At 49.2% G+C, this 21,483-nt stretch overlaps 1 protein-coding gene across 4 annotated transcripts; it reads right to left on the reverse strand.

Annotated features, from left to right (window-relative positions):
* Positions 1 to 630: 630 nt before the first annotated feature.
* Positions 631 to 20,506, reverse strand: eif3d (eukaryotic translation initiation factor 3, subunit D). Of its 4 annotated transcripts, none has more exons than XM_041177870.1 (15): positions 20,488 to 20,506; positions 18,824 to 18,959; positions 17,261 to 17,306; positions 16,494 to 16,630; positions 15,789 to 15,877; positions 14,665 to 14,737; positions 14,095 to 14,210; positions 13,476 to 13,608; positions 10,385 to 10,532; positions 10,026 to 10,180; positions 9,193 to 9,278; positions 5,089 to 5,218; positions 3,775 to 3,917; positions 2,921 to 3,113; positions 631 to 2,070 (listed from the first exon to the last, which is right to left on the reverse strand). In XM_041177870.1, the coding sequence occupies exons 2-15, from the start codon at positions 18,944 to 18,946 to the stop codon at positions 1,966 to 1,968; spliced, it is 1,677 nt and encodes a 558-aa protein (XP_041033804.1). In that variant the 5' UTR covers positions 18,947 to 18,959; positions 20,488 to 20,506; the 3' UTR covers positions 631 to 1,965. The 4 variants fall into 4 exon arrangements, with proteins under 4 accessions (XP_041033804.1, XP_041033805.1, XP_041033802.1 ...); XM_041177871.1 differs by lacking the exon at positions 20,488 to 20,506 and adding an exon at positions 19,988 to 20,118; XM_041177868.1 differs by lacking the exon at positions 20,488 to 20,506 and adding an exon at positions 19,956 to 20,118.
* Between the last annotated feature and the right edge of the window lie 977 nt (positions 20,507 to 21,483).

The following is a 21,483-nucleotide window of genomic DNA, read 5'->3' on the forward strand; positions in this document are numbered from 1 at the left end:
GGATTTTGACCCAGCGACAGTGGAGGAGCAGCGATATATTTCAAAGTCAGGAAGATGTGGCTTCGTGGGGAACTTGTGGTTGATGTTGTTCCCATGCATCGGCTGCTCTTGTCCTTCTAGGTCAGCGATTGCAGGTTTAGAAGGTGCTGTCAAAGCAGCCTTGGTCAGGTGCTGTAATACATCTTGTAGATGGTACACATTGCTGTCACTGTGCATATGTGGTGGAAGGAGAGAGTGCTTAAGATGGTGGATGGGGTGTTGATCAAGTGGACTGCATTGTCCTGGATGGTGTCGAGCTTGAGTGTTGTTGGAGCAAGAGCTGCAGTCAGGCAGGCAAGTGGAGAGTATTCCATCATAATCCTGGCTTGTGCCCTGTAGATTCTTGCTGGATTCACAGCAGTTGCCAGTCCTCAGTAGCATCATTCACTTGACCATAGGTCAGGGGGAACCAGCCAGCTATTTAACTGTGGAAAGCAGTGCAGTAGCAGATTCAGATCCCATACCTACCAGACATCCACTCCTTTAAGCGGAAGGTAGCAATGCTCAGACACAAACAGGAAGGAGTGTGCAGCCCATTCTTTTACATTGGACTGTGTGCTAGAACTAAACAATAATTGGAGAACAGAAACATCAAAATGGAATCTTTATTCTCATTTCTTTTGTACACAAACTCAACCCCTCCCTCAAAGCTTCAAGTCTGACTGAATGAATTCCTTTCTTGAACACATTTCAAATGAGGCTCCTCATTACAGGCTGGCATTAGATTTACAAAGTTTTCAGGCATTGTAATTGGGGAAAGACAGGTTAATCTTAAATCCAGGAAATAGTCAAGGCTGCAGGGAAGAATAAGACGAGTTAGCAGAGAAACAAAAGGAGTGAAAAATCTCTCCTTTGAAAGGTGACAATGCTACTCGTGTCTTTCAGTCCTGCACCCAACTGCAATTTTAAACATCTCTACTGTCTTGACCTACAATGCCCCATCTAGCAGATTTGATTCTTCATCCCAAACTCAATTTTAAGTTTACTCTGCAGTCATTTAAAAACGTGCTCCCTTGTACCAGCTTGTAGCAATATTTTTTTGTCTATTTATTGTTTTATGAAGATTTAGCTGTCAGGATTTGAGTTTAAATACCATGATGCTCAAGCCTGTCGTGCAGACTGTCAGATTGATCAAATGTCTCTCACTATTCTTCCAGGAGAGGCTGGTAGGAAGTAGCTGTCGGGTTCACTCTGTAGGAGACACAGTCAGAGAAACGGAGTGTTAACCCCTAGCCTGTGCCCCATTAACTGACCTGAGGTGGACTGTGTGGTGGAGGGGCAGTGCTGCAAATGGTGCTAGTAGCCCGGAGCACGAGCGAGCAGGAGAGAGAGAAAGAGAGAGAGAGAGAGAGAGCGCGAGAAGGAGAGAGAGAGCAAGGAGGAGAAAGAGAGCAAGGAGGAGAAAGAGAGGGCTAGAGAGAGAAGGGACAAGACAGAGACAGATGGGTAGGTCAGAGTTTCAACTTCTCGCTGACTCCAACTGCAAAATGCGTGGGTGAATTTCAGCTGAGGTCAGAAGTAATGACAGAGGTTGCTGGACAACTCACACACAGCAGGTCCACCAGAGGCTGTAAAGGGAGGGCATGGGTCAACACTTCAGAGTTTGGGCCCTTTGCCAGAGAAGAGAGGCAGATTGGGCTTAGCTGTGACAGCCCCACACTGCATGTCAACACAATCACTGGGCTCGCACTTGGGAAGATGCAGCAGAGAAACATGACCCCAGCAGGGTTTGGGACTCTGGATAAAAACTGAGGGACATATTTGAGAAGAGTTTCTTTTTGAGTGAGTGTACAATGAGTAACTTGTATTCATACTTTGTCATGCTACACTATGAGTGAACTTTCTCAGTGTCGTGTTGGCAAGACCCGGTAAATTCTGTGACTCTTTATCAAAGGTTTCCATGGAGTCAGGGGTTTTCTGTACTCCTCACTGTGCACCATCCTCCTCTTCATCATCCTCATCATCCTCCTCATCCTCATCTTCTTCAGAGCTAAAGGTGCCATCGGGAAGGCTGTAGACACGGATGACTTGCTGCAGAAAAGGAAAGAGAAAGAAAGATGGGCCCAGCAGAAAACAAGCACCAGCCCAAACACAGTAATGTATGAGCCAGTGCTGGTGTCAGCGCCAGTGCTGGTGTCAGCACCAGAGCTTCCACTGTGCACGGCGGCTCTCACCTCCCCTGCACACACCATTGCCACATGTGGGAACATCACCAGTTCCAATTACAGCCTACGGCCAGAAATAATTCAGTTGCTTCCCACTTGCCTGCCGTTTATTCGTGCCCAACTTCATATAAACTCCTGCAAGTTTTACGTAATCCATCAATAATCCTTTCCTCCCATGTCTGCTCCAACCAAACAATTTACTTCTCTGAACTACAGATGCCTTTTCAGTCTCTCTAAATTCACCGCGTCTCTTCCAGCCCAGCGATCTAATTGTTACGCAGTGTAATACCTGGGCCTTGGTCAGGGAGAATGAAAACACAACTGGACCCAATGAAGTCTGATGATTCAGTTTCCCACTGAAGTTTGGACTCTCGCCTCCCGCTCCCATATTTCTGAAGCTATTTTTAAAAAAAAGCTCTAAAATAAACACTGAAAAGTCTGCGCACACTTTTCTCTGGAGAATACATACAATTCACAGAAACAGGCCATTCAGCTCAATCGGTCCATTTTTATTCTTCACATGAGCCTTTCCCCACCCTGTTTCATCTCTCCCTATCAAACCATCTATTCCTTTCTCCCTCCTGTACTTATCCAACTTCCCCTTAATTAAGTCACTGCAGAGCAGGACCGTGCATAGTGGCAACTGGTCCCTCCTGTATTACCTTGAGGAGGAGTCAGTATCCCCCACTCTCCCCTCCCCCACCACTGGAGCTCACCTTGTTAGGGTCTTTCAGGATGAGGTATTTGCCCTCATCCAACTTCATGCAGATGTCAATGACACAGCGCAGGATTCCCCAGGCATTCTCCATACTCAGGTTAATCTGACTGGCAAACTCATTGGGTTTGAACTGTTGGGTGCCCAGGATCACATGACGAGAGGAATCCTTGATGTGGAATCGGGACACATAGCTTTAAACAATGAGAGAGAATGAGAAACAATGATTTCACTGGTTAATAGTCACCCTTTCACCACCACTGTTGTGATGCACCATGCAGTGACTGAATAAGAGAGGTCAGTGTTTGACACTTTTTTGGTAGCTAGTGTCCGACTTCTGCTGGTATTTTTAGAGTGTGAATTATAGGAGGAAGCAACAGCAGCTGACGGGACCAAGGTACTGAGAAAAAGATAAGATGTTCCAGATCAATGCCCCCCCCCCAAAACCGACAACGCAGGCCCCCCGCAGCACTGCCCCTCCGCTGGCGCAAGCCTCACGCAGCACTGCCCCTCCGACAGCGCAGCACTCCCTCTGATAATGCTGCACTTCTTCACTACTGACCCTCGGACATTGTAGCGCACCCTCAGTACTGCACTGGGCCTGTTCGCCTGTGTTCCCTGGATGGGGCTTGAACCCACGACCTTGACTTAAAGGCAAGAGGACTCCAACTGAGCCGAGATGGAGAAGAACATTTGCAACAAAGTGGAACCACCTCTCAGACAAAGTTTGAGAATTAAATGCAATCAGTTGAAATTCAGGCACCACACTCCATCTACATTTGGGATTTTTTAAAAAGACTACTAAAAGTCTCAGCATCACTATCCCTCTCACATTCCAAGGTCCAGCTTCCTTACCCAAGTTTCAGATATTCTGATCCAGCCAGCAATGCACAGCAGGTCCATCGAGCTAGTTTATAGCTGTTATTCTTCAACTCTGTGGCCAGGACAGCTCCCCTCTGAGAGTCCAGCTTCTGGCGCCAATCCACTCCATTACAGTACTGCACAGAGGAACAGAAATTCAGTCTCTTCCAGACAGTCTACAGCTTCTTACAACCCACCCGCAGCCCCTGCCTTATGATTAACAACAACTTCCCCGTCTACTCTAAGAGAAGCTGGACAACTTTTATTAACACACTTAGCAAATGATCCAAAGGCTGGAAAGTGCTGGGTGGCCAGTCAACAGTTCACTTAGACCAACTACAATTCCTAGTTCGTGTCAAGCCTGGGAGGCCTTCCATCAAATACTAACACAGTCCCGGGGACCCCCAGTCAAATACTAATGCAGTCCCAAGGACCCCCCCCCACCCTCCCACCCCGCAAGTCAAATAATAATGCAGTCCCAGGGAGCCCTCCCCCCCAGTCAAGTACTAACAAAGTCCCGGGGACCCCCCCGTCAAATTCTAACACAGTCCCGGGGACCCCCCCCCGTCAAATTCTAACACAGTCCCGGGGACACCCCCGTCAAATTCTAACACAGTCCCGGGGACACCCCTGTCAAATTCTAACAGTCCCGGGGACCCCCCCCGTCAAATTCTAACACAGTCCCGGGGACACCCCTGTCAAATTCTAACACAATCCCGGGGACCCCCCTGTCAAATTCTAACACAGTCCCGGGGACCCCCCTGCCGTCAAATACTAACGCAGTCCCAGGGACCCCCCCCCGTCAAATACTAACGCAGTCCCAGGGACTCCCCCCCCCCAGTCAAATACTAACATAGTCCCGGGGACCCCCCCCCAGTCAAATACTAACATAGTCCCGGGGATCCCCCCCGTCAAATACTAACGCAGTCCCAGGGACTCCCCCCCTGTCAAATACTAACATAGTCCCGGGGATCCCCCCCGTCAAATACTAACGCAGTCCCAGGGACTCCCCCATTAAATACTAACACAGTCCCAGGGACCCCCCCATTAAATACTAACAGTCCCAGGGACCCCCCCCATTAAATACTAACAGTCCCAGGGACCCCTCCATTAAATACTAACACAGTCCCAGGGACCCCCCCATTAAATACTAACACAGTCCCAGGGTCCTCCCCTTTAAATACTAACACAGTCCCGGTGACAGTAGTTTTTATTGTGATCACTGGTCTGCATCAGTTAAGGGGCTACAACATCTACCCTGAGGAATTATTTGCAGATCCCGGTCGTGTGCAGGATCTTGGCCCCTACCCGAGAGTCCCACTCGTTCAGAGTCTTGACGTTGATGAAGGACACTTCACTGTTGGCGCCTGTCATGACGCCATCATGCTCGCACCGCACGATCAGGTCAATGTCTTCTCCCAGCTTCCACCTCCGATACCTGCAGGAAGCAAGTCAGGGGAAACCGAGTGAGCTGGGAGGCCCGTGAGGCACACTGCCACCGTGAAAATGACATCATTCACTTGAGACTTAAACAGCGTAGTCAGTGGGATTATAACAGTGTATGGTGGCGCTGTGGTCACAATATTGAACAAATAATCCACAAAACAAAAAAGGAGTTCAAATCCTATGAGGGGAGCTGGTGGTGTGAGGTATTGAGAGTGGACTAGAATTCCAGAGTCCCAGAAGGGGTGTACAACCTCAAAATGTTAACTGTTTCTCTCTCCACAGATGCTGTCAGACCTGCTGAGTTTTTCCAGCATTTTCTGTTTTTATTTCAGATTTCCAGCAGCTGCAGTATTTTACTTTTAGGGAGGGTAATGCTCTGGGGACCTGGGCTCGAATTCCAGATTTTTTTTTTTGAATATGGTGGGATTACAAGTCTAACGATGACCATGAATCGATTTTGTTGTAAAAACCCATCTGGTTCACCAATGTCCTTTAGGGAAGGAAATCTGCCTTCCTTACCTGGTCTGACCTACATGTGACTCCAGGCCCACAGCAATCATGTGACTCTTAAATGCCCCGTGAAATAGCCTAAGCCAGCCACTCACTTGTATCAAACTGCTAACAAGGCATCGGAAACGACAATGACAAACTCAGGCCTGTCAACCCTGCAGAGTCCTCCTTACTAACAACTGGAGGCTTGTGCCAAAATTGAGTGAGCTGTCTCACAGTCAAGCAACTGTATGACACAGTCATACTGACGGAATCATGCTTATAGACAGTGTCCAAGACATCGCCATCACCATCCATGGTTAAGACTTGTTCCCCGCAGTAGGACAGACCCAGCAGAGGTGACAGCAGTATACAGTCAGAAACAGAGTTGTACCAGGAGCCCTCAACATCGACTCCAGATCCCATGAAGTCTCAGGGCATCAGGTTAAACATGGGCAAGGAAACTTCCTGATTACCACATACTGCCCCACCCTTAGCTGATGAATCAGTGCTACTCCAATGTTGAACACCACTTGGTGGAAGAACTGAGGGTGGCAAGAGCACAGGATGTACTCTGGGTGGGGGACTTCAATGTCCATCGCCAAGAGTGGCTCGGTGGCACCACTACTGACCAAGCTGGCCAAATCCTATGAGGGGAGGCTGGGCTGGGTGTGCGGCAGGTGGTGAGGGAACCAACAAGAGGGAAAAACATATTTGACTCATCCTCACCAACCTGTCTGCCGTAGTTCCATCTGTCCATGACAGTATCGGTAGGAGTGACCACCGCACAGTCCTTGTGGAGACGAAGTCCCGCCTTCACATTGAGGATACCCTCCATCGTGTTGTGTGGCACTTACCACCATGCTAAATGGATAGATTTCAAACAGATCTAGCAACTCAAGACTGGGCATCCATGAGGTGCTGTGGGCCATCAGTAGCAGCAGAATTGTACTCAACCACAATCTGTAACCTCATTGTCTGGCACATCCCCCACTCTACCATTACCATCAAGCCAGGGGATCAACCCTGGTTCAATGAAGAGAGCAGGAGGGAATGCCAGGAGCAACACCAGGCATACCTAAAAATGAGGTGTCAACTTGGTGAAGCTACAACACAGGACTACTTACATGTCAAACAGCATAAGCCGCAAGTGATAGACAGGGGTAAGCAATTCCACAACCAACGGATCAGATCTAAGATCTGCTGTCCTGCCACATCCAGTTGTGAATGGTGGTGGACAATTAAACAACTCACTGGAGCAGAAGGCTCCACAAATATCCCCATCCTCAATGATGGGGGAGCCCAGCACATCAGTGCAAAAGATAAGGCTGAAGCGTTTGCAACCATCTTCAGCCAGAAATGCCAAGTGAATGATCAATCTCAGCCTCCTCCAGAGGTCAGACTTCAGCCAATTCCATTCACTCCAGGTGATATCAAGAAACAGCTGAAGGGACTGGATACTGCAAAGGCTATGGGCCCTGACAATATTCCGGCAAAAGTACTGAAGACTTGTGCTCCAGATCTTGCCGCGCCCCTAGCCAAGCTGTTTCAGTACAGCTACAACACTGGCATCTACCCAGCTATGTGGAAAATTTCCCAGGTATATCCTGTACACAAAAAGCAGGACAAATCCAAACTGGCCAATTACTGCCCCATCAGCCTACTCTCCATCATCAGTAAAGTGATGGAACAGTGCTATCAAGCAACACTTGCTTAGCAATAACCTGTTCACTGACACTCAGTTTGGGTTCCACCAGGATCACTCAGCTCCTGACCTCATTACAGCTTTGATTCAAACATGGACAATAGAGCTGAACTCCAGAGGTGAGGTAAGAGTGACTGCCCTTGACATCAAGGCCGCATTTGACAGAGTGTGGCATCAAGGAGCCCTAACAAAACTGGAGGCAGTAGGAATTGGGGGAAAAATCTCCACTGGTTGGAGTCATACCTAACACAAAGAAACATGGTTGTTGGAAATCAGACACTTCGATTCCAGGACATCACTGCAGGAGTTCCTCTGGGTAGTATCTTGGCCCAACCATTTCAGCTGCTTCATCAATGACCTTCTTTCCATCATAAGGTCAGAAATGTGGATGTTCGCTGATGATTGCACAATGTTCAGCACCATTCGTGACTCCTCAGATACTGAAGCAGTTCATGTTCGATTGCAGCAAGACCTGGACAACATCCAGGCTTGGGCTGACAAGTGGCAAGTAACATTTGTGCCACAAGTGCCAGACAATGACCACCTCCAACAAAAGAGAATCTAACCATCTCCCCTTGATGTTCAATGGCATTACCATTGCTGAATCCCAATATCAAAATCCTGGAGGGTTACCATTGACTAGAAACTGAACCAGACCAGCCATATAAATACTGTGGCTACAAGAGCAAGTCAGAAGCTAGGAATCCTGTGGCAAGTAACTCACCTCCTGACTCCCCAAAGCCTGTCCACCATTCACAAAGCACAAGTCAGGAACATGATGGAATTCTCTCCACTTGCTTGGATGAGTGCAGCTCTCATCACTCAAGAAGCTTGACACCATCTAGGACAAAGCAGCCCGCTTGATTGGCACCCCATCCTCAAACATTCACTCCCTCCACCTCCGACACACGACAGCAGCACTATGTACCATCTACAAGATACTGCAGGAATTCACCAAGACTCCTTAAACAGCACCTTCCAACCTACGACCACTACCATCTAGAAGGACAAGGGCAGCAGATAGATGGGAACACCACCACCACCTGGAAGCTCCCATCCAAGTCACTCACCATCCTGACTTGGAAATATATCACCGTCCCTTCACTGTTGCTGGGTCAAAATCCTGGAGCTCTCTCCCTAACAGCACTGTGGGTGTACCTACACCACATGGACTGCAGCGGTTCAAGAAGGCAGCTCACCACCACCTTCTCAAGGGGCAATTAGAGATAGCCAATAAATGCTGGCCCAGCCTGTGATGCCCACATGCCAAGAATGAATGTTTGAAAATTTTGTGGGGAATGCTGGCAGGTGGTGGTGGATTCCAGCATTCCAGTGAAAGTCTTAGAGCCATTCATTCTAAGGAACCAGTCTTGATCACCTCATGATACTGTCCACATCTAGGACTTCACTGCCCCATGCTGCACACAGCTTTCACATCAACAACCAAGACGCCTTAAATGAACAGACCTGGTGGGCTGAATGGCCTGTTTCTGATGTGTAAAATTTGATGTAATGATCTGAATTTGCCCCCTTTGCAATTCATTTTATGCCAAATATTCATAGGGCAAGTAAAATTAAATTATGCTATGTGTGCTAAATGGAAAAAAAGCAGGGGGCTAGCTGCAGGTTGCGTCATCTCACATCGTGATAAGTCGCTTGCCCGAGCCACTCTTTGTATGGTTAGTTATTCATCATAGTATTGGGCCCAGTCGTTCACACAGACTTCATTCACACACTCACAGGATTGGGAGTGAACAGGTTCCATTCCCTACCTGTATCCCACCGAAGCCACCTCGTTCTTGTCTACGTCATCCTCCACAAAAGGGTTTGGATTCGGGAACTTGTACTTCTCAACACCCTAGCAGTGGGGGGGGGCGGAGAGAGAGAGAGAGAGAGAGAAAAAGGGTGGGAGGAGAAAGGAAAGTGTGAACCGTTTCATGTAATAGGAAGGCAGCTGAAATCACTGAAGGAAAAGGTCCAAGCCCGAGAGACAGCAACACCGACAACATCGCAGCCTCTGTAACCCCACATAATCAATGGACCCCCAACTCCAGATAATATTCCACCCTTTCCAAACTCAGGAAAGACATCCCTGGTCAAGAAACAGGAGATTCTGCCCAATTCCAAAACAAGGCCGAGAAACACAGGAACAAAACCCTGTGTTATTTACAGTTGTCTTTATGCCCGTCGGAACATCACAAAGCACCTCACATCCAATAAATTGTGACTCATCATTATTATTTAGGCAAAACAAATACACTCCAAATATTTTAAACAGATACTGAAGAGCAATATTTGGTTTCAACATAATTAAAACCGCAACTACGTAAATGTCTAAGTGGGATGGAGGTGCACATTAACACACTCCCTGTCATCTAGTTAAAGATATCTCTGATTCAATTTTGATTTGGGCAGGTATACAATCTAATTTCAATAAGTCTGCATAGTTTTGCTGTTAGTTGCTACGATAATGACTGTGAGCCACGAATTGGACACAGTACTCCGGCCAAGGCCTGACCAGCATTTTAGGAAGCTTTTGCACCTTTTAAGTGCTGTCTTGAGGGTTACGGTATAAATAGATCACATTTACAGACCAGTCACTTACATCGTTTGATGACCCTTTTCTCACCATCTTCAGGCATTGCTGAGAGAAGTTGTGGTTGATGTAAGTGGCCTCCATGGCCAAGTTACGGGGAGAGTTGAAAGAATTCCCTTCATCTTGAGGGGGTTCATTCGCAGTTTCGCTGACCGTTAGTAGGTCTGAGTGATAAAAAGAGCAGGTTAACAATCGGCCACAGCACACATCCAGCTCTCTTACCATCAGATCCAATCACCAGCCGGACATCAAAAACGGGATTTATAAGAGACGGGAGGTTTTACTGCGCGGGGTGCAGAGGGGCTGCAGGGGAGGGGTAAAATGCAACGTGTCTGTCATGACGCTAAGAACGGCAATTTCCTCCTTACCAAAGTCTGAGTGGTCACGTTTGTCGAAGAAAAGTTTGGATCCGACCCGTTGCACGATGATGTCCCAGGAGTAGACGGACCTAGTGCAGCACATCAGAGTGGCCAAGATGGCGTCTGTTGCAAACACATTCCCCTGGGACTTGGCCAGCTGTAAACACACAAAGACAATCAACTCACTCCAAAAGCTTGAGGGAGGGAACAGCTTTCGCTCAGTTAGACAGAGACAGTCAACCAACTCAAACTCCACTGAGGGATATACTGAGCCAGGAGTTTGGTCTGGATTAAAGAGCATAAAAGAATTTGACCAACAAATTAATCCCGGTTTTTGACAAAGTACAATTAAACCCAACGGAGACAGAAAGTCAGCCAGGGTTCCTCTATTTAAAAAAGGTCAAGCGCAGCAACACCAGCAGCAGCTCCAAGTTTCCATTCATGTCACACGTCCCCACTTGGGCAGCTAATGCCGCTCCTCCATGGGAGTGCCATACCAGAGGGGTTGCAGCTGGGCAGCTGGCAATGGGCAATAAATGCCAATTTTACCAGCCTCACCTATATCAAAAAAGTAAATAAAAGGATGACTATCCAGTCACGCAGTGATCCTGACTGGAAAGTGTTGAATGCCAGACAATACCAGACTTGCTGTGATGCCCTCCACAGTTGAACAGCAAAAATGACACTCAAATGAAGAGTGGTCACTTTGCACCAGGGGAAAGCCAGTCAGCCCCTCAAGCCTGTTCAGCTATTCAGTCAGGTCATGGCTGGCCTGTACCTCAACTCCATCTACCTGCCTTGGTTTCAGATCCTTCTGTATCCACATCCAGCAAACATCTGTCAGTGTGAGATTTAAAATTATTAATTGACCTAGCATCTATCGCTTTTTGTGGCACAGAATTCCACCTTTCAGAGGTATCAGAGATAAATGTTCTTGTGCAACAAAACATCAGCTAGAAGTTAAATTCAGGAGAAGGCAAGTGAGGGAGAGAGAGAAGGGGGGGTAGTGGAAGGGAGAGAAAGCGAGAGCGCGCGAGAGAGAGAAAGCGAGAGCGCGCGAGAGAGAGAAAGCGAGAGCGCGCGAGAGAGAGAAAGCGAGAGCGCGCGAGAGAGAGAAAGCGAGAGCGCGCGAGAGAGAGAAAGCGAGAGCGCGCGAGAGAGAGAAAGCGAGAGCGCGCGAGAGAGAGAAAGCGAGAGCGCGCGAGAGAGAGAAAGCGAGAGCGCGCGAGAGAGAGAAAGCGAGAGCGCGCGCGAGAGAGAAAGCGAGAGCGCGCGCGAGAGAGAAAGCGAGAGCGCGCGCGAGAGAGAAAGCGAGAGCGCGCGCGAGAGAGAAAGCGAGAGCGCGCGCGAGAGAGAAAGCGAGAGCGCGCGCGAGAGAGGAAGCGAGAGCGCGCGCGAGAGAGGAAGCGAGAGCGCGCGCGAGAGAGGAAGCGAGAGCGCGCGCGAGAGAGGAAGCGAGAGCGCGCGCGAGAGAGGAAGCGAGAGCGCGCGCGAGAGAGGAAGCGAGAGCGCGCGCGAGAGAGGAAGCGAGAGCGCGCGCGAGAGAGGAAGCGAGAGCGCGCGCGAGAGAGGAAGCGAGAGCGCGCGAGAGAGAGAAAGCGAGAGCGCGCGAGAGAGAGAAAGCGAGAGCGCGCGAGAGAGAGAAAGCGAGAGCGCGCGAGAGAGAGAAAGCGAGAGCGCGCGAGAGAGAGAAAGCGAGAGCGCGCGAGAGAGAGAAAGCGAGAGCGCGCGAGAGAGAGAAAGCGAGAGCGCGCGAGAGAGAGAAAGCGAGAGCGCGCGAGAGTGAGAAAGCGAGAGCGCGCGAGAGAGAGAAAGCGAGAGCGCGCGAGAGAAAGCGAGAGCGCGCGAGAGAAAGCGAGAGCGCGCGAGAGAGAGAACGAGCGCGTGCGAGCGAGAGAACGAGCGCGTGCGAGCGAGAGAACGAGCGCGTGCGAGCGAGAGAACGAGCGCGTGCGAGCGAGAGAACGAGCGCGTGCGAGCGAGAGAACGAACGCGTGCGAGCGAGAGAACGAACGCGTGCGAGCGAGAGAACGAACGCGTGCGAGCGAGAGAACGAACGCGTGCGAGCGAGAGAACGAGCGCGAGAGAGAGAACGAGCGCGAGAGAGAGAACGAGCGCGAGAGAGAGAACGAGCGCGAGAGAGAGAACGAGCGCGAGAGAGAGAACGAGCGCGAGAGAGAGAACGAGCGCGAGAGAGAGAACGAGCGCGAGAGAACGAGCGCGAGAGAGAGAACGAGCGCGAGAGAGAGAACGAGCGCGAGAGAGAGAACGAGCGCGAGAGAGAGAACGAGCGCGAGAGAGAGAACGAGCGCGAGAGAGAGAGAACGAGCGCGAGAGAGAGAGAACGAGCGCGAGAGAGAGAGAGAACGAGCGCGAGAGAGAGAGAACGAGCGCGAGAGAGAACGAGCGCGAGAGAGAGAGAACGCGAGCGTGAGAGAGAGAGCGCGAGCTTGAGACAGAGAGCGCGCGAGCGCAAGAGAGAGAGCGCGAGAGAGAGAGCGCGAGAGAGAGAGCGCGAGAGAGAGAGCGCGAGAGAGAGAGCGCGAGAGAGAGAGCGCGAGAGAGAGAGCGCGAGAGAGAGAGCGCGAGAGAGAGAGCGCGAGAGAGAGAGCGCGAGAGAGAGCGCGCGAGAGAGAGCGCGCGAGAGAGAGCGCGCGAGAGAGAGCGCGAGAGAGAGCGAGCGCGAGAGAGAGCGAGCGCGAGAGAGAGCGAGCGCGAGAGAGAGAGAGAGAACAGAATATGTGGCTGCCCGCCTTCTACCATCGGCGAGTGACTATTTAATGAACACAGTGATGGTGGCCGGGCAAGACATGATTTTAATTTACTAAAACTACAGCAATGTGTTTCCCGGCTGCAGTAGGTAACTCCCACAGTAAAACACTGTCAGTGGGGGATAGTTACACAATATAAATGCTATGTGTAGAACGCACATCTCTTACAGAATCCAGGTGACTAATGGAAAATGACCGAACCATCTCCAGTCTGGCCATTGCGGGCACTGTCACTCTGCAGAGCTTTTTAACCCCAGGTCACAGGGCCTGGAACATTAATGCCTCACCCACCCATCCTTCTTATGATGAGGTCTGATCTGTCAGCTAACCTTACGGATGACTGGGTCGTCAGTGGTGGTGACAGTGTGGAAAATCCTCTTGATGCTTCTGAGTGACTTCTCGTTCCGGGTTGTAATTCGGTCGAAAGCCTTGTCATAGTACTCCAATGTACCGCAGCACTCTCTGAGGGAACAGGAATCCAACACAGCATTGAGACAGTGACCAGGCCGTCTGTTTCAGTGATATTGAGATAAATATCAGCTGGACACTGGGGAGAATTATGTGGCTCTTCTTCAAAATAGTCCACTTGAGGGGGCAGACAGGGCCTTGGTTTAACATCTCATCTGAGAAGACAGTGCAGCACTCCCACAGTACGGCACTGTAGTGTGTATGAGAAGGGGAATTCTGAAACTGGAGCCAGAACAAAACAGAGGCAGGGTCTTTTTGCCTTCAGGGAACCTTTAGACGCTCGAGAACCGAATGTCAGAGCTGCAAGAGTGTTTTCCAGAGTCAATATGGATGAGGAGTAGGTGACACCGGGACATCCCACCCTGCTGTGACTGGGTAAGAAGTGCAATGGCAAAGTCACCTTCCTGTGGTCGGGGTGGGCTGGGGGCAACAGCGGGGGGAGTCAGGGAAAGGGGAGATATTAATTTGGAAAAAACTCACATGTCGCTGGGTTCAGCCACTTCCATGTATCTCATCTTCATCAGCCGAGGAAAGTCCATCTCCTCTTTCACCTCCCAGTCACTGCGCACTTCAACAGAGGAATCTCTTGGCTTCAGCTGTACATGGCAAACAGGGAATGTGTTAGCAACCCCAGCAAAGGGGAACGTAACTGTGCGGTACTCACCGCAGGGCTACAAACTTTAAAAACATAGAGGCCACTCGAAAATCCCGCACTTAAACTTCCACAAACAAAAACATATCAAGAAAATAATTTCACCAGGACATTGTTAGAATTCAGTCTTCTGTGGATACCTTCCCTTGTTGCCCATGCTGAAGGCTTGTCCAAGAACAGCTCGATTTTATATTGCGCTGTTGAATGATAAATTGTGGTGGCTACCTTAACTTGGTAAAAGCCAGATACTGGGCACACACACACGCACATACACATCCCCACGATGAAGCGTGTTACAGGCTTTGCTCCTTCAGTGATTTTATATGCAGACGCTCTGTTGATTTCACACAGGCTGGGCCTATACTTTGATGGTTTCAGTGAGGTTTTAAGAGTCTGACCTGATTCTTCTGGTCCCATTTCTGTCGTACACCAAACTGCTTCTGAAATTTCTTCTGCAAACGCAAACGATCCCTGAAATGAGGTTAGAAACAGAACTCGTTCAGGTGATTTCAGGTGGAAAGAAACATCCCAAATTACACTGTTAAAATTTCAGATATGCTGTCCAGAGGCCGATCTGCCTGGGTGCCCCAAGCTGCCGCTGGCTATTCAACCCAGAAAGGCCTCACAATCGAAACCCCAATCCCATTGGTTGCCATCGAGTGCCCAGCATTGGGAGGGGCAGTGGAGGTGGGGGGAAAATCTACATTAACCATGGATCAGCCACATTTACACTGAGGACATCACCTTTTTGGAAAACGCTCTTCCCACAGTAGATGGTGGCATCCTGCAGTCACATCGCACTTCCCAAGAAACCAACTTACATTCCCTCCTCCTCTAAAGTGTCAAACATGATGGAAACAGGGATGATGTTGCCCTTATTCATACCCTGGTTAGGGTTGGATCAAAGAACAAGAATCGTAAATGAATTAAAGGAGACTGAGTGGGGCATTTCTCTTGATGTGAACATCTTTAGCTGAGCCTATCGACTCTAGTTAGTGGTGGCAATGCCGGGTGCAGACAGTGCCAGGCGCAGACAGTGCCGATGAGCTTTTTTGTTTATTCTTTCATGGGATGTGGGCATCATTGGCAAGGCCAGCATTTGCTGCCCAACCCTAATTGCCCACGAACCATGTGATTTGTTAGGCCATTTCAGCGGGCAGTTAAGAGTCATTGCTGAGGGCCTGGAGTCACATGTAGGCCAGACCAGGTAAGGACGGCAGATTTCCTTCCCTAAAGGACATTAGAGAACCAGATGGGTCTTTACAAAAATGGTTGATAGTTTCATGGTCACCATTACTGAGATTAGCCTTTATATAGCAGATTATACACCAGCTGCCGTAGTGGAATTTTGCCCCCCAGAGCATTAAGCTGGGCCTCTGGCCCAGGAAACAACTGCCAAGGGTGCAAGAGAACGAGTGTAACCCAAAGAACCCCAGCAAGATACTCGGCATCTTCCAGAAGGGAGAAAAGGAGAGAGATGAACAGAAGGTTGGACAAACAACTGCTGCACTAGCTTACTCACCTTTCCTTCTGCTTGGCACTTTTTGGAAGAGTCTGCATGTTAAACTGCAGCAGCTGACGCCTATCCTTCTCCCGGCGCATGTTTCTCTGCTGCAAAAAGCAAAAAGTGTCAAACCTGTGCTGAATCAACAGCAGGATATACATTCCTTAGGAAAAAGCCAGTTTACTTATAGACATTCAGGCTGTATCACACATGCAAGCTGCATGTCTCCCCTTACAGATAGGGGCCCAGTTTAATCTCTCAAACTTCCTTGCAGCCTTCATAAAACATGCAGGCAACAGGGTAATCCTACTGATAAACAGCTCTCTCTGCTCAGCTATCCCTCAGAAAGACCTCTGACTTTGTTAAACCTGGTTCACCCAGGGCAGACTGTACACTCCAACCAAACACTATCCAAACCAGAACCATGTGCATCATCGATAAAACACAACCAAAAAGATCACTGGCTCTGCACTCACTAAAGGCCTGTTCCATCTCTAACATCTTGCAGTTCTGATGTAAGATTATTGAGCTGAAACTTTCTCCCTTCACGGATTTTGTCTTGAGCTGATGAGTCTCTCGGCTGTTTTTATTTCTTTCGTGTCAACGGTCTGACATGCTCAGAGCAAAGGCCAGATTGATCGCCAGGCTCCCACCCTCGCCTGCGCAGACTGTGTCAAGAGACCCCTCCCCACCTGATACTATGCGCCGACCCCAGGCACTCACCTGAGCGAATCTCATACGGTTCCTCTGGTACGCAGTCTTCTGCGTGCGAGCAGTGTCAACGAGCTGGAAGCTGGTCTCGTCCTCCTCGTGGAAGTAGGCGTACTGACTGCCACCGCCGAACTGGGAGGAGTACTTATCTGTGGGAGGGGGAAAGAAGGTGGCATGTTACCAGGAACAGAGAGGCTGCAAGATATCTTTGGACATTGGAAAGAACTTGCACGCCTATAGCACCTTTCGCAACCTCAGGGTGTCTCAAAGAGCTTTACAGCCAATGAAAGTATAGTCGCTGCTGTAATGTCGGAAACACGGCAGCCAATTTGCGCACAGCAAGCTCCCACAAAAGAGCAATGTGATAATGTCCAGATCATTGGTTTTAGTAATGCTAATTGAGGGGATAAACATTGGTCAGGACACAAATGTGAAAGCATTCCCCGATAGGTTCAACAAAACCTTACGCAAATACACAGACGGACTCTCGCACACCCGCTGCAAGTCCCAGGATCAATCTGTGCAGAGAAGCTACAATAGAGCGAGCAGGCTGGTGGGGGAGAGGAGTTAGACGGAACACCCAAGGTTTCTGCTCCTGATTGATAATCACCAACTCCTACACAAAGTGTGCGAGTCAAAGTCAGGACACAATAGTCAGGCTCTGTTGGGATGCTCTCCACAGCCGACTAGCCCAGAGGTGTCAAATGGGCTCAGACGGCTGCTTGCTGAGATAGGTAGTGTCTATAAAGTGTATCCCATCACCAATCAAATGCACTTACTGGTGTATCGCTTATCTTGATATGTTGCTCCTGTCCAATCAGCAACCTGTAAATATAAATTGTTACACACACTTAGAGTAACTCACCGCCCCAAATTACAAACACTCACATTCTCAATTTTTACACAGTCATGTAGAATTGACACTGTTTAAAAGAGTACTTAACCATTTGCACCCCTTGATCAAATACTCCCAAAGATGGCAGTCACTAGTCAAGGAAAACATACAAACCTCCGCTGCTAATCCATAAGCTTAAGGTCTGGTATAGCACATGCTTCCTGTAACACTGTCTCCCTTACTCCTTCAACATCTCTGCAACACTGCTCAGGGCTCCCGGGACACAGGTTTAAGATTTTGAGCAAGAAATGCAGGGGGAATGTGAGGAAGAACTTATTTTTTTTAAACACAACGAGTGCTAATGCCCTGGAACTCTCTGCCCACGAGGGTGGTAACAATGGAAACAATGATTTCAAAAGGAAATTGGATAGGAACACACGAAATAGGAACAGGAGTAGGCCATTCAATCCCTTGAGCCTGCTCCACCATTCAATGGCTGATCTGATTGTAGTCTCAACTTCACATTCCACCTACTCCCAATAACCTTTGACTCCCTTGTTAGTCAAGAATCTATCTACCTCCACCTTAAAAATATTCATTGACCCTGCCTCCACTGCTCTCTGGGGAAGAGAGTTCCAAGGATACACTGGCCTCAGAGACAAAACATTTCTTGTCATCTCCATCTTAAATGGGAGGCCCATTATTTTTAAACTGTGCCCCCCTAGTTCTAGTCTCCCCCAAAAGGGGAAACATCCTTTCAGCATCCACCCTGTCAATCCCCTCAGCATTTTAAGTTTCAACAAGATCACCTCTCATTCTTCCAAACTCCAATGAATACAGGCCCAACCTGTCCAACCTTTCCTCATAAGATATCCCCATCATCCCAGCAATCAGTTGAGTAAAACTTCTCTGAACTGCTCCTAAGTTAATTAATTAATTTCCTAAATAAAGATACCAAAACTGTGCACTGTACTCTAGATGCGGTTTCACCAATGCCTTGTACAACTATAGCAAAACATCCCTACTGTTATTATCCAATCTCTTTGCAATAGACGACAACATTCCATTAGCCTTCCTAGTCACTTACTGCACCTGCATACTAACTTATTGTGATTTACTTGAAAATACAGGGATTGAACGGAGGAGTGGGACTGACTGGACAGCTCCGTGAGGAGCCTGCATGGACCTGATGGGCCGAGTGGCGTCCTTTTGTGCCGTAAACGACTCTGTCTTGGAACCAGTCGCTCCGCTCCTTCTGTTTTCCCCCTGCTGCCCACGATGATTCTACCCTTTTGGCCATACCCCGGACCACCCATGGGCAATAGCACAGGGATTTGCTAGTCTGCTAAGTTTAACAATGTTGTTCCCATTGATGAGCAGTTGACAATAACAGCTTCCTAAACCTAACATTCATACGCTTCATGTTCGTCCATATGTTCTTGATCAGTTAGTCAGTGCACATAGACCCTCGTTGCTCCAGATACCTGGCCTCAGGGAGCAGCCTCACCTTTCCCAGCCGATCGCCCTTACTGAACGGCTGATAGGGCATATCCTTGAACTGCTCTGGGACTGCACACGGTCCCCATCCGAACGGATTATCCTGGATCACAGGGGTCAGGAATTTCGCCATCTTCTACAATCAGCTGCAAAAAGACACCCAAACAACGAATAAATAGGAGGGAGAGCCAAGTGCATTCAGGATATCTCACTCACAATTCACCAGACGCAACCTTACACCACTGCTCCCCGCTACCCACCAGTGTCACTCAGCATGAGCGGGCAGCACCTTCACCTGAAGATTGAGGGTTCAAGCCCCAACCCGGAGACTTGAGCACAAAGTGCAGAGCCGAGAGCGCTGCACTGCTGGAGGCACTGCCTTTTGAATGGGATGTTGAAACCGAGCCTCATCTTCCCTCCCAGAGGCGTGGAAATAATCCAATAGCCCCTATTTCTTAGATGAGCCAGGAGGTCCTCCCTGCTGTCTTGGCGCTAACGTTTATCCCGCTAACCTTGCCCTGGGCACTATGTAAATGCACTGTCACTGTCGCTGCCCCGGGCGCTACTTAAATGCACTGTCACTGTCGCTGCCCCGGGCGCTACGTAAATGCACCGGTCACTGTCGCTGCCCGGGGTGCTACGTAAACGCACTGGTCGCTGCCGCTGCCCCAGGCGCTACGTAAATGTACTGTCACTGTCGCTGCCCCGGGCGCTAAGTAAATGCACTGGTCACTGTCGCTGCCCCGGGCGCTACATAAATGCACTGACCCTGCCCCGGGCGCTACGTAAATTCACTGACCCTGCCCCGGGCGCTACGTAAATGCACTGTCCCTGCCCCGGGCGCTACGTAAATGCACTGTCCCTGCCCCGGGCGCTACATAAATGCACTGTCCCTGCCCCTGCACCGGGCGCTACGCAAATGCAATGTCCCTTCCCCTGGCGCTACGTAGATGCACTGTCCCTGCCCCGGGCGCTATATAAATGCACTGACCCTCCCCCGGGCGCTATATAAATGCACTGACCCTCCCCCGGGCGCTATATAAATGCACTATCGCTGATCCAGGACCGATTCCCAGTCGATGCGTCCGGGAAGCTGGGCTGGGGGGGGGGGGACGGGACATATTTTTAATAGTTTAACTTACTCGTTGTATAAAATATCCAATTATTTAAATACCCTGGGCCGCCGCGCGCCGAATCGCGCAGTTTTTACCCGATTTTCTCGCTTTGATCTGCCCGATGGCACCAGATTAAAAACTTGAACAAAAATTAAAACCTGAGCGGCCCGGGAGGGAGGCGCCACACTGCCGGAAACCGGGAGCAGGCTCGAGGCGCGACACTGTCGTAACACGGCGTGTCGATTTCGCCATTTAAAGGTCATTTTTTGGACAGGTGCTCAATAACTGATTCGCCAGAGATATCTATGGGGCCCGAATAACCAGCTTCCTCCCGGTTAAAATGGATAAATTAGTTATTAGCCTCCCAAATTCACTTTACGGTCCTGTTGCCACACCATCAGAAAGTAGGTCGGGACTACTCTACGACATTGTCGTAAAACCTCAAGTCGAATTAAAATTTTTTAAATGACAAATTCTAGAGCACCACGATGCCTAAGCAACTTTTATAACCGCTTTTATATCAGACCAAACCATACAACGCAAATTTTTGCGGCTCTACCTTCTAATTGTGCGCCATAATGTGAATCTACTTTACGGCTGTGTGGCAGCGACAACGAATCAATGAGCGTGTGAGTGGTGACATGATGGGTCCCAGTGGAACTGAGACTGGATTTTCGCCGACATTGCCACCTGCTAGCCAGGAGTGAAACAGCAGCACGGTTAAAAATAAAATACTGAGGATGCTGGAAAGCTGAAATAAAAACAGAAATGCTGTAAAAACTCAGCAGGACTGACAGCATCTGGTGGAGAGAGAAACAGAGTTAACATTTCGAGTCCATATGACTCTTCTTCAGAGCTAAAGAGAAGTAGAAATGTGATGGATTTTATGCTGTTTAAGGTGGAGGGAGCAGGTGAAGCTGGATAGAAGGCCAGCAATAGGTGGGGGCTAAGGAGAGATTGACAAAGATGTCATGAACAAAAGGACAGAGGAAGTGTTAATGGTGGTAAAGACTAAAGAAGGTGCTGATAGTGGCATAAAGGTAAGATATCAGCATGTGTTAATAGCAGAACATGGATCAGCGCTCTGTGAAAGAACACCATGGAAACAAGTGACAGATGGCCTTTTCGGGGTGGGGTGGGAGGAGTGGGTAGTGGTAGACGAAAAGGGATTTTAAAAATACATAAATGCGTACCTGAAAAATAAAGAAAAAGGATTTAAATAGGGGTGGAGATAGAGGAGAGAGTTCATGGTCTGAAGTTGTCAAACTCAATATTCAGTCCGGAAGGCTGTAAAGTGCCTAGTCGGAAGATGAGGTGCTGTTCCTCCAGTTTGCGTTGAGCTTCACTGGAACAATGCAGCAGGCCAAGGACGGACATGTGGGCATGAGAGCAGGGTGGAGTGTTTAAAATAGCAAGCAACAGGGTTATGCTTGCGGACAGACTTTGTTCTGCAAAGCGGTCACCCAGACTGCGTTTGGTCTCTCCAATGTAGAGGAAACCACATTGGGAGCAACGAAAGCAGTTGACCAAATTGAAGGAGGTACAAGTGAAGCAC

Source organism: Carcharodon carcharias, chromosome 31, assembly GCF_017639515.1.
Source record: "Carcharodon carcharias isolate sCarCar2 chromosome 31, sCarCar2.pri, whole genome shotgun sequence".
Classification (NCBI taxonomy): Eukaryota; Metazoa; Chordata; class Chondrichthyes; order Lamniformes; family Lamnidae; genus Carcharodon; species Carcharodon carcharias.

What these genes read in the sequence shown, in the direction of transcription:
- eif3d (XM_041177870.1), bottom strand. Translation starts at nt 18,946, where the DNA reads ATGGCGAAATTCCTGACCCCTGTGATCCAGGATAATCCGTTCGGATGG. An exon ending in GTGGCTGAACCCAGCGACAT is followed by an intron (nt 13,609 to 14,094) that starts GTGAGTTTTTTC and finishes CTGTTCCCTCAG; the next exon opens with AGAGTGCTGCGGTACATTGG. An exon ending in TCAGAATATCTGAAACTTGG is followed by an intron (nt 3,114 to 3,774) that starts GTAAGGAAGCTG and finishes CATTGTTTAAAG; the next exon opens with CTATGTGTCCCGATTCCACA.